Source organism: Prunus dulcis, chromosome 8, assembly GCF_902201215.1.
Source record: "Prunus dulcis chromosome 8, ALMONDv2, whole genome shotgun sequence".
Lineage (NCBI taxonomy): Eukaryota > Viridiplantae > Streptophyta > Magnoliopsida > Rosales > Rosaceae > Prunus > Prunus dulcis.
In genome coordinates, this window is record NC_047657.1 from 1,927,768 (window position 1) to 1,941,039 (window position 13,272).

The 13,272-nt window shown below is 37.0% G+C and overlaps 1 protein-coding gene and 1 long non-coding RNA gene across 2 annotated transcripts; both read right to left on the reverse strand.

Moving 5' to 3' along the window:
- Positions 1-1,947: 1,947 nt before the first annotated feature.
- On the reverse strand, positions 1,948-4,753 carry LOC117637142. The gene is made up of 3 exons (XR_004587157.1): positions 4,574-4,753; positions 3,207-3,274; positions 1,948-2,235 (listed from the first exon to the last, which is right to left on the reverse strand). It is a non-coding gene; the product is annotated as an uncharacterized LOC117637142 (long non-coding RNA).
- A 752-nt stretch (positions 4,754-5,505) lies between these two features.
- LOC117636936 (TMV resistance protein N-like) lies at positions 5,506-9,729 on the reverse strand. Its single transcript, XM_034371664.1, has 5 exons — positions 8,950-9,729; positions 7,702-8,818; positions 7,282-7,560; positions 6,108-7,163; positions 5,506-5,994 (listed from the first exon to the last, which is right to left on the reverse strand). The coding sequence occupies exons 1-5, from the start codon at positions 9,543-9,545 to the stop codon at positions 5,506-5,508; spliced, it is 3,537 nt and encodes a 1,178-aa protein (XP_034227555.1). The 5' UTR covers positions 9,546-9,729.
- Positions 9,730-13,272: the final 3,543 nt, after the last annotated feature.

Sequence of the window (13,272 nt, forward strand, 5' to 3'; positions counted from 1 at the left end):
AAGTGGGCATAGGTCTAAATACCTACGTACCACCCGAAGAACGTACCGAGATGACACCGAAATCTCCACAATCGAAACCTAATCCTGTAGTCGAAGATTATGTGACAACACTATGCATTACCAAACTGTCCAAATAATGGGACAATTCAAGAATTAATTGGACCGCAGTCATGCATTACGCATCCATGCACGAAATCCAACTAATCTCGAACGGGTAACTACGTGTTACTAAACATAAAAATAAAAGTACGAAGTTAATTTCAATTAACTTCGTACATCACAACACATTGTGCTACGTCACGCACAATTTCACAACATTATAAACATATAACTTCAAAAAAAAAAATACAAACATAACAAACAAACTTTTACAATAACATACCTTCTCAATCGTTCTCCACCAATCACTAATCACAAATATCCCTAACGAGAACAAAATTAATAGCATTAGTACGAATTTACATTAATACATTTAAACTAACGACAAAAAATACATACCTAATAAACGTACAGAATTCACAGCAGAGCAGCAGCAGGGAGGGAGAGTGAGAGAGAGGCAGAATGCAATTCTTGCATTCTGCCTCTGCAATGGCAGACACAGATATGGAGAAGAAGGACTTTGCGAGACGAAAAACAAAAAACGTCGCGCAAAACGCTGTCGCGCAAACTCACTTTTCCGTCGCACAAAACCAAATTTCCGTCGCGCAATCACGTGTCGACATCTGATTTTTTGCGCGACGAAAGAAATTATTCGTCGCACAAAATTCCGTCGCGCATGTACAATATAGCGTCGCGCAAACTACACATTTGGTCGCGCAGAAGAAACTAATTCGTCGCGCAAGAGTGCACCGCTATTACACTTTACGCGACGACGGAATTTCCGTCGCGCAAAAACCCACATGTATATTGGCGCCAAAAAAAAGTTTCCCTCGTGTTCTTACGCGACGGTTTATTGTTTCGTCGCGCTAAGTTTTCTTTTGAGACGAAAACTATCGTCGCGCAAAATTTTTTTACCGCCATAATAGGCGCCAATTTTCTGTCCATCTTTGCGCGACGAAAATTTGGTATTGTCGCGCAATGTTGTCATTCGCGACAATCTTTGTCGTCGCGCAAGATTTTGGCGCCATAACATGGACTTTGCCACTTTTGTGCGACGAAATATATTTACGTCGCGCATAGCCTCTTTCCCGCGACGAAATTATTTGTCGCGCTAGTTTTCTGTACTTTGCGCGACGGAGTATGTTTTTCGTCGCAAAAGTGATCTTTGCGCGACAAAACTATATTCGTCGCGCAAAATTCCGTCGCGCAAATAGTAAATCGTAGTAGTGATTATCCCTTCTGTACGTATAAATATATAACTAGCATTGCACGTATGTATTATTAGGTTAAGAAAAGCTAATGTGCAACCTGGAATTCTATTGATCCAGCATGTTGAGGCCACCAACCTAAATCCAACTTTTTCTTTCAATAATCACTATTTTTTTTAATCTGATTAATATAATAATGTTTTGTGGACTAATATTTTTCTAAATTAATTGCTCTTAACCACTCCTAAACATTGCTGCTTCGATGGATAATTTTTTTTTTTTTTTACCCGAGGCACAAAAATATGGATGTTCTAGAAATGATAAGTGGGCAAGTTTAAGGGGTTTTACTTCTGAAGTTTAAGGGGTCAACTAGCTAGGACAGTTCTTTTATCACATTGTTCAAGTTAAAAAGATTAAGGAAAGAGTCTTGATTTCACACTATATATAATATTGGAAAGGAATTGCTCAGCTTGATGAGGAAAGTAGAGTGAAATAAAAAAAATTCCAATTCAAGGCACATATTGACAGCTAAACCTCGGAATAAAATCATTGCGTAAATACACTAAAGAAGAACACAACACCAATATTCTATCCATTTTTATAAATTACTACTGCATTTAAAATATGGAAGACACCAAAATGGTTAACAAGTTAAACAATCACTTCAAATTTAAAAGATAGATAACAAATAGTGGCATACTCTTTGTTTGAACTGAAATGTACAAGGAAAATCAAGATAATAATTTACAGGATCAGAGTTCTGGCACGTTAGCTTCACCTCTGGGGTTCATGAACTGGATGACAACATCATCCGTAAATATGTTAACTTCCTTGATTGCAGGAATAGAGTTCACCCCCTATTCTCTTAATGGTGCTCTGAACCCTTTTGTCATCTGTGGTAGTTGTCTTGTGAACAGTCTTCTCCTTTCTGAAGTTGGGAACAGAAATTAATAAACAAAATCACGTACAAACAAGATGAAGATCACACGACAAACATGTGCTAATTACAAACAACTGCAGGAATGTGCAAAATTTATGACTGAAAACTGGTCATAAAATGACTTCAAGGGCAGTCTTAAGTCCAAAATGACCATTCCCCGACAATGCTATGTACATCAGAAATAGCATTTTCTCCGCAGCAGAGAGCACTAGATGGCTTATTTGAGGTAAACTCCAACAATTCTCAGTTTTAACTACTTGAATTACTTTCTTATTTTTTGCCTACTCAATTGTTTAACAATCCTATCTAAAGAGAAGAAGAACACACCATTAGATAATATCGAATACAGAAGAGCAGAAGAACCCATCACACTCTCCACCAGAGTAGACTCTTTACTGGAAAAACAATTACACTAAGTCTATTGGAGACAACCTTTCTGTTATGGGCTCTTTAAGCTAGGGAATCATCTGGTTTAACGAGGAACTTTAGACTAGCTAATGCACCAAATGCAGCATACAGTAAATGATTATTGTACTTAAGTTCGCAGTTCGCCACATAAAGATTGCACGTTATACAAATTGATATTAAAAACACTCTGTCCCCCCCGGAAAGAGCAGTTAACTCTAAAAATTAAGGTATTTCTCATCTTCAAACAAAAAAAATTACAAGAATAAGATAAAATAAACATGGTAAAACAACAAAAGACAACAATCCACTCAACATGCCATCAGGCTAACTGCTTCACATAATGAACTCAAATTGCAAATCAATAATTTGATGAAGTAAACCACTTGATCAGGTGCTCAATATAATGCATATCAGACATGAAACTGGCACACATATAAATTATCAACTGCACATATATTTAACTCAAAACCAGTAAGGCTAAAACTTGATACTTCAGCCTCTGTGAATCAACTTGGTAGAGAAAAGGAGTTTCAAGCTGAAATTTCACCCACCTCCTCATGCTACCCTTTCCACCAGTGTGAACTGCACCGGCCATCTTCATAAGTTTCTCCCAATTCATCTGCATAAAAAGTGGGTATTGTAAGATGAAGGGACGAGTTTCAATTGAAATATATATTAAACAATTCAAGGGCCAAAACACTGCATCTCAAGTTACATTATTGTTATTCTCTGTATTAACTAATAAAACCTACAACATGACCCATAAATTTGTTTTACGTCTCAATATTTTTAATTTTTTTTTTTTTCAAAACCAATTTTACAATATCTCAAATAAAGAACTAATCAAGTCTATTTTCTGCTATCTTGTTTCTTCAATCTCATACTATGCTTGATTTATATGTTCCATTGAGAATTAGAGTAGCAAATAAATCTTATTTCTAAACTGTATGCCTAAAACATATACATTTTTTTATATTCTAAGAGCAATTTTTGTGCAACTTCATTGTTATGGAACCCATAGTTAAAGTAAATCTCAAATTTGGAGATAACCTGACCAACAAACTGTATACAATATGTGGACTTGAACCTACAGCAGAAACCATCTAAGCACAACTGTTAGAATACAGAGACTATTATCTTGTATTTTAACTCTTAGATGAGAAAATGTGATCTGAAGAAAAATGAGAGAGAGAGCTTAGGGAAGAAGAAGAGCTAGCAGAATACTAGCTCAGCTCCCACGCAAAACATACGTATATTGCATCTGACAAAACCGTTAGGAATTAGAACATTCCTATTACATCATTTACATCTCAGCCATTCATTCACTACCCTATGAGATAGAGACACATGGCATGCACAGTTACATCCTAACTGCACAGTTGGACTGTTATCCAACGGCTACATTTTTCAAACTGAAATAATAAACTATCTCAGCAGCAGCACTTATAAACCAACAACAACAAGTTACTCCTCAGTTACCAAACATGTTGATTTACAGTGTGCATTTTCATGGCATACAGAAGCTTACTTGTCTGTTTTCAGTACATTATCCGGAGTTATCTGTTTATAGAATAGCACTAGGTGACTAGGTTCATTTCATTCTGAAAACAATAAAATCTGACAGAGCAGTTTAAATGGAGGAACAGAAAATTACTGCACATCCTGCAAACTATACAAACAAGATGTAACAAGAGAATTACTCTCTCTCTTCCTACCTAATACAAGAACTATGAACAGAGATAGAATGACGCAGTCAAATTTAGAACTTTGAGAATGCCACCAATTGCTTGTTTTTCCTCATCATTAATTGAACAACTTATTTACGAACAACTTAAGAAGATTCACAACCCAAAAATATCATGGTATATCCTGCATTTATGTATTTGCAAATGGAAAAGTTTTTCTGCTCTCCTCCTACCTCATTGAATGATTGAACCAAGCACAAAATAATTTAGACTTTCTTGAATCTTTTGCTGATTGGTTCATCGTCGTCGTCAGAGCTATTACTTCCTGGTTCATTGTCATCAAAGCTACCAAATAAACAGTCAAGGCCCCACCCAATGCCAATGCCAATGCCATCCCTTGAAGTTGATGATTTAGCAAAGCTTAGACATTTGAGGTTTTTTATAACAAGCGGCAGCTCTCTCATTGCACTTCCGTCTAAATAAAGTTCCTCTAAAGACTCCATGTCCACTGGCAGTTTGTCAAGTTTGAGCAACCCCAGAGGATTTTAAGAGACTTCAGATTGCATATCACACTCGGTAGACCCAATTCAATAAGCCTAATTTAACAGAAAAAACTCTAAATTTAATTTAGAAGAATAAACCCTAAATTCAAAGGAAGAGGATGCTTACCGTTTAACTGATATGAGAAAGAGAAACCCAGCGGAGAGAGGTCTCAGTTCGATTTCTATGGAGAAAATAAACGACAGAGACAGAGACAGAGAGCGCGAATGAGAGAGAGCTGCGTTCCGGGGAGTTGGGCGAAAGTGGGAAAAGAGTAAGAGGGCGGGGATAAGAAGGTATTTATACGCGGTAGTTGGGCCAAAGTAAACTCTCCGGACTGCCTAGTGGTCTTGGGTTCGAAGGTTGGTACCACATTCTCTACAAAACCCAAAAAGCAAACTCTCCAGAGAGCAGTCCACTTTAATTATTTCCTCTAATAATATACACACAGCTTCCTTCTCTGTTTCCAAAAATGATGATTGGCATTGTCTCAAGTATTGCCTCATGGTTGCTACTAATATCTTACTGTTTTCGCTGATTGAGAACTTGTGGTTGGTTCATTCTCATAAATTTGAAACTTTGTGAATAACACTAGTTTTCCTCATCAGAGCTACCACTTCCACTATCAATTATCAATTGAACCTGCCTCGTCATCGTATCCATATACTGCTGGTATCAGGGTTTTCAGTAAATCTCTCTCGTACACCAAACGGGCTCCACATTTCTTTATAATCGAGCTTGTTTTCAGTTTTTTGTCCAAATATTCCTTTGACAAATAAAACCCTTCAAATGATAATTGATAACTGCTTGAGGCATTTCTGAGACCGCGATAATTGCGAGGCAAATAGAAAACCAAAAGGTGTTGTGACCTAAGATCCCCGACTTCAAAATTAACTTCATACGATTCCCATGGACAGAGAATTTCGAACAAAAAGTAGCCTAGACGTTTCAAATGTTCAGAATCTTCAAAAACAACACATAAAGCAATCCCAACCCAGTTACTAGATGTTTGTGGTGGTAGGGGCAGCTCCACAATTATTGAATCTCCCACACTTTGATTATGGAACCAATCTGGAATTTCACTTCCAGGCCATATAATACAGTCATCAGGTGCCTGTACCAAAAGAATTACAATTATATTTACTTACTATATAGAAAGAAAACCACGAATATATATATAATATATATTCATTCAGCGAGAGAGAGGGAGAGAGAGAGTGTGTGTACCTTAGCGGAGAAATAACTCATTATCATTGCAAATATTCTATTATTAATCCAGCCTTCTTCTTCAACCAATCTGAAGCAATTAAAACAACTAAACCTAAAATCGTACACATTGGCTCCTTCGCTCAACTTTGATGGATCTGACAACCTTTTTAAGGAAGTACAGTCGTCTACATATACAAGTATTGAGGAATATCCCTTCGGCGGAAGATCTGGCAATTGCTCAAGCCTTTTGCACCTCTGCAATTGAAGATACCGAAGCTCAGAAAGGTATCTAATGCTTGAAGGAAGGCTAACGAAATTGTTTCCACTAAGATCCAACTCTTTTAAAGAAGACAAGCAGCCGATATCATATGGAATGGCTCCTTCACCAATATTACAATCACTCAGATCTAATTTCGTCAAAGACCCTAAACGATTTAGAGAAGACAACACCAAACCCCAACGCTCAGGGTCAGGATTTAAAGAAGCAACTGATCCACTAAGGTCTAAAATTTTGAGATTTTTCATAGCACCAAGCGGCCCTCTCATACCACTTCCACTTAATTCAAGCGACTCTAAACACTCCATCTCCCCTGGGAGTTTGTCAACTTTTGAGCATCCGTTCCCAATGAGTTGTCTAAGAGACTTCAAATTGCATATCGCATTCGGTAGACTCAAGAGACTTTCGCAATCATTTATAAATAGAGAAACAAGGCCAACCAAACGTTCAATTGATGAAGGTATTTGCTCGATAGCAGTCTCACATAGATAAATCTCTTTCACGTTCTGCATATGTTCCCCAAATTCTGGAATCTTTTTCAGTTTTGAGCAACCCCTAAGAGAAAAGTGTTCAAGAGAATCCATTTCCAACTCACTTGGGAGACTCTTGATACTTTCACATCCAGTAAGTCTTAAAACCTTCAGCTTTTTGTGAACTGCAATAGATGAGTGAACCTTGCCTAACTTCTTACAACCTTGCAGATCCAATTCCTCAAGATTTGGCATACGTGTGAAATCTGGGATACTGGTCAATTTTTTAGAGAAACAAAGATCCATATATTTCAATTTCGGAAAATCCTGGCAGTACATAAACGTTGTAGAATTATAAGTTTCAAAAAACCTTCCAAATTAAAACAAGGTACAATATAATTATAATTTTAAAAAATTACAAAATGCCGTATTTCAAGAATCTTACCTTTGCTCCATCCCAAAGCCGGACAAGTTTGCTACACCTCATTTCTAGTTTAGAAAGTACATGTGGTTCAAACCTTGATGGGAGCGATTTGGAAGGATAGCAATGCCACTGGATAATTCTTAAGGAATTTGGAAGAATTTTAGGGCCTGAAGAAAACACCACATTATGAAAGTGAAGGAGCCTTAACCCGTGCATCTCATTGAAGGCTTCAGTACAATTCCAGGGCACTTCTTCTAATTTGGGCAGAGCTAGGACTATGCCTTCAATTGCTTCCGTTCCCTAATATACATATAATTAAGAAAAGGAAAAAGTTAATTCATCTCATCTCATTAAAGTCTAATATCTCTAAATAACTTCTCATTTGAAAAATGACATATATTTTGGTCCAAGTATATATAGTATCTCTAAATAACTTCTTACCGTATTGTTCATGAATACATGAGAAATGTCACTGTGATGCCACAAAAGACTGCGTTTACCAGGCTTGGGAGACTCTTCATGAACAATTCTCCTTGCCATTTCTTGTATCAAATCATGCATCTCGACAATGTTGGTACGAAAGTGGCCTTTCTCAATAGTTAACAGAGACTTCTCAATAAGAATTTCTATCAAAATATGACTGGAAATGTCAAGGATACAGTCTAGTATTTGAATTACTTGCTCTTTATTCTTCCCTCTATGGAGACACGCAACATGCAGAAAAATTTTCTTCTCCATCTCTTTTAGTCCATCATAACTTACTTTGAGTGAATCAAAAATATCTGGATCAGGAATTTTGTTTAGATTATGCAACGCACTCTTCCACGCATCTTGATCTCTCCCATACAAAGCACGCCCCAAAGTTTTAAGAGCTAATGGAAGGCCTTTGGCATAAGCTAGGAAATGCCGAGACAGTTCCTGAAAACCTTCCTTAGGCTGATCTTTCTTAAAGGCATGTCGACAAAAGAGCTCAAGAGCTTTATCATCCTTTAATACAATGACCTTATACACTTTCTCTATACCATGCTCAACTAGTAGACGCTCATCCCTAGTTGTGATGATAATTCTACTCCCCACACCAAACCAATCTTTCTTTCCAACCAGTTTTTCTAATTGGTTTAGTTGACCCACATCATCAAGCACGAGAAGAACCTTTTTATTCCGTAAACGGTTCTGAATGAAACGGGTTCCGGCTTCTTCATCCTTGACACAGGCAACATTTTCTTTCAAGATTGGGGAAAGAATCTGTCTTTGTAGATGAACTAGATCACCGTGTTTTCCAGAAACCTCTCTCACATTAGATAGAAACCAGCTAAGTTCAAAATCAAGGGAAATTCTCTCGAAAACTAGCTTAGCAAGGGTTGTTTTGCCCAACCCACCCATCCCCCATATCCCTATAAAGCGAACATCATTATCTTTGAGAGCTAAATGCAAATGTAGTTGCTCAAGTGCAGAATCAATTCCGACTAACTTGTCTAGAGAACCTGACAACATGAACGGTGGATCCACTTTCCTAAACACACATTTGACAATGTGTTTAATAAGCTCTGCTTCCGACCTACAAGGAAAAAAATAAAATAACCATTAATTCATAAATATAACATCCAAGGTTATTGATTAAGACAAGAACTGAAACGTAACATCCAAGTAGAGCTCTTGTTAAGAAATAAGCAATCCATGCATGCTTACGGATAATTCTTTGAATCCCACCCAGAGATATTGGCTATTTTTGTTAAAGCAGCTCTCCACCGTTTCACCATCTCTACATCTCCACTAAACTCTTCATGCTTTGAATCCCACCCGAAGAGATTGGCTACTTTTCTTAAAGTAGCTCTCCACCAATTCACCACCCTAAACTTTTCTTCATGCTTAGTGAAGGCTTCCGCAAAACTCCCCCTTTGATTTCGTACATCGGAAGGATCCACGTGATAAAAGATTGGTAGAATTCTCTGTCTGTCTTGCATGCATTCAAGAATCTTGGAAAGTTCATCCAAGCACCAGGTGGAAGAAGCGTAATTTGGGGAGAGAACAATGATGGCAAGATGTGATTGTTCGATTGCGGTCAACAACTCCGGAGAAATAGTTGCTCCTATTTCAAGGTCTCGGTCGTCCTTGAAAGTTTTAATTGCTTGCCAGTACTGCAGTTCATGGTATAAATGGGATAGAAAACCGCTGCGAGTGTCTTCACCCCTGAAACTCAAAAAGACATCATGCTTCCAATGGGGAGGAGGAGCCCATTCAGCTGAAGTACGAGATGTAGAGGCTCTTTGGGTGCTCAAGGCCATTGGAAAAATACAGTTCTTGGAAATCTGGTTCGGCAAACACTCAGGAAATACATAAAATGAAAATGGTAGCTTTAATTTTTCATTTGGGTAATTGAAAACGTATTAAGCAAAAGAGAAGGGAAGAGAGCAAATACCCAGCAAAACAAACTAGAGATTAATGAAATGGAAACGCAGCAACTCGGATAACAGCTCAGCGGAACAGCACCACAATCACTTGCCAGAGAATTGGCAGCAAAACAAACCAATCCAACCAAAAACAAGATGCGAAGTCAACTGTCACCAGAAAATTGAAAAAAACATACAATTGTCACCCGAGAGTTAAAGGAACGGATGAAAAGAGGAGGGATGGGACATGTCACATGCGTAGGAAAGGAAATAATGGAAGAGAGAGAGAGAGAGAGAGAGAGAGAGAAATAACACGGTTTCTTTTTTAGTTATTTTTTGGTGTCGGTGTGGTGGGTCTTTTCTTATGTGTCAATTGTAGAATCGGTTGGTCTTCTCTCTGACGTCAAATTGACGTATCTGTCTTTTTATGATTAGAAAATACATTTTTTATAACTCTAATTCAAGGAAATGTACTACAAAAGTGAAATGACAAATGTTTTCCACCAAAAAAGTGAAAGGAAATTTCTTTTCTCAACAAAGTGATCGGGTGCCAAGTGCTTATAAATTTCCAAGCAAGTTCCCAACTTTTTTTTATGAGAAAATCCAGTTTTTTGTTTTGCTTTTTCCAGTTTTGATATGACAATAATGAAATGAACTTTTCGTCCAATTAATCTTTCTTTTGAAAAATAAAATAAAAATCAAAGCCGATCGTCAATGCTAATTAAGAATGGTGCTTAACAAGCATCTCTCCATTCTAATAGAAATCAAAGAAATCCAAGTTAATTCAGAAAGTTCAGATGAAAGACGGGGGCTGTAGAAACCAAATAATGGGGGAGAGAGAGAGAGAGAGAGAGAGAGAGAGAGAGAGAGAGAGAGAGGTAAATGCACAAGGTAAAAATGATCCCCTGGAACCAAAGTGATTGTGTTCTGTTTTTTTTTTTTCTTTCTTAAGCTTAATGATGACGAGGGAAAAGTGATCTGGTCCAAGCAAGTTCCCAATTTTGGTTTTATTTTTCTAGAGAGGAAAATATTTACATGACATCTTGAAGCAGTCCACTTTAATTGTTTCCCTTGATATACAGACAGCTTCCTTCTCTGTTTCCAGAAATGATAATTCACTAATTTTATTTTATTTTGTTTTTCATATAAGCTGTTTTCTTATTTTGTTGGTTTTTTTTAATTTTATTTATATACCTACCTACCTTCCAAGTAATAGTTTTTTTTTTTTCCTTCGGTTTGCAAAAGCAATAAAAAGATAAAATTTAATTCACTAATGAAACCATGTAAGGAGAAAAAAAAAATATTAGTAAGGAATCAAATCAATACAAACAAACACTAATGAAACCACGGATAATTTGAATGGCTATTAAAGTGAGTTGAATGGATATGAACATCATAGCACAATCCATAAAATGTAAACTATCAAGAGAAAAAAGGAAATTTCCAAAACAATTTTCATAGAAAAGAGACTCAAAAGTTAAGGCAAGAAACCGAAGAAGAAATGAGGAACTCCCCAAGAAAGAGCTCAACAAGTCCAATACGCAGGATAAGGGTCAAGGTGAAAACAAAAACAAAAAAACAAAAGGAAAAATGTAAAAGTGTTTTACAAAGTGGAAGGACGAATGCTTTCCACCAAAAAAGTAAAAGGAAATTTCAAGGAAAACTTCCGTGGTTTGGGGGATGTGCCATTTTTCTTTACCTCAAGTTTGTTTGCACAGGAAAGTTCAGATAAAAGACAGAGGAGAGGCACTGTACAGGTGGAAAAGCGCGTCACCCCACTATAGAAAGGAAATCATGAGAAAGGACTATGTTTTCCACAACACCTCACTGAAACTTCCTTCCTTTCTTATCACCAAAGTGATTGTGTCACCGAAGCTTACCGATGCCGAGGGAATTGAACACATAAATTAATTGCTGAGTTAATGGCTTGAGTTATAAGTAATTGCACTCTTAGTACAGTTTTGATATTAGAATATTTAACAAACCCAATTGTGTAGTTGCGTTATAAGAGCAACTCCATCCCTTAGAGCGGTTCCACCGGGGAGACCGAGCCCAAGGCTGGGGGGGGCCGAAAAAAAAATTCGTTCCAACGGGGAGCCCAGGCCCGGGTTGGGTGTGGGACCCACCAACTCCGGCCAGCCCGAAGGCGAAACCAGCCCCAGGTCCAAAACGCGGGTGCTGACGTCAGCGCGACGCCAGCGCCAACGGTAGGCTGCCACGTGTCGCACTCGCTGCCTTCCGATCTGTTTCTCCTTTCTAATCCAACGGCTGAGGCTTTTTTGGGTGAAAAAAATATGAAAAAAAATCGTAAAAAATTCTAGAAAAAATCTAAAAAATTCTGATATTTTTTTTCTATAAATACCTATCAATACCCTTCACTTTCAACATCAATACTCTTACATTTCATTATACTTCTACTATAATTCACTCTTTTTACACAACATTTTCCTCTTTTTCATCTATCATTTTGATTTCATATTTTTATGGCTTCTTCTATCGAAACCGGAGGGGCTTGGAGCACCATGGAAGATGTTTCCTTGTGTGAGGTTTGGCTCCAAATTTGTCATTGTCCCGTGTCCGGCAATGAGATGAAATTTTTTCATATGTGGAAAAAAAATTCATGCCGAATTTTGTGAAAAAATTCCGGGGTCTACTCGTACGGAGATGACATTATCCAGTAGGTGGAAAATTCTCAATAAAGAGTTGGGAAAATGGAGAAATGCCCTAGCAAAAGCGATGGACAACTATAGAAGTGGGCAAAATCGTACTAACGAGGTAAGTATTTTATAATTTTTTTATTATTAAGTTTAATCTCCTAATATATATATTTTGTTAATATTGCTTGCATTTTCAATATTTTGTAAATATTTCTTGCATTTTCAATATGTTGTTAATATTGCTTGCATTTTCAATATTTTGTTAATATTGCTTGCATTTTCAATATTTTGTTCATATTGCTTGCATTTTCAATATTTTGTTCATATTGCTTGCATTTTCAATATGTTGTTAATATTTTTTGCATTTTCAATATTTTGTTAATATTGCTTGCATTTTCAATATTTTGTTAATATTGCTTGCATTTTCAATATGTTGTTAATATTTCTTGCATATCCAATATATTTTAAATATTGATTGCATTTCCATTTTTTTGTTAAATAGATGATTCAAGCACAAATGTGGTTCGGTGCAACCGGGGGTGGCAAAAAAAGGTTCAACCATCATGAATGTTGGGAGGTGGTGAAATATTGCAAACGCTTCATAATTATTCCGACGGGTCCGGAGGTTGTGTTAAACGAGACGCCACTCCGTGATTCAATGACATCGGATTCACCTCTCGATTCTCCTATGAGTCAAGACTCACCCGTCGAGAAGGAGCCGAGGCCCATTTGAATTTTGAAATTCATTCGAAATTTGAACCCAAAAATTTATCTGAAATTTGAACTTTGAAATTAATCCGAAATTTGAATCCAAATATCTTATCCGAAAATTTTAGCTGATTATGAATAGTCTTGACACGTAGGAATCCGAAAATCTTATCTGAAAATATTACCCAAATTAATTATTTTCATTAAAAAATAGGAGGAAAAAACAAAAAAATGAATAGTAATTGCCATGGCTAAGG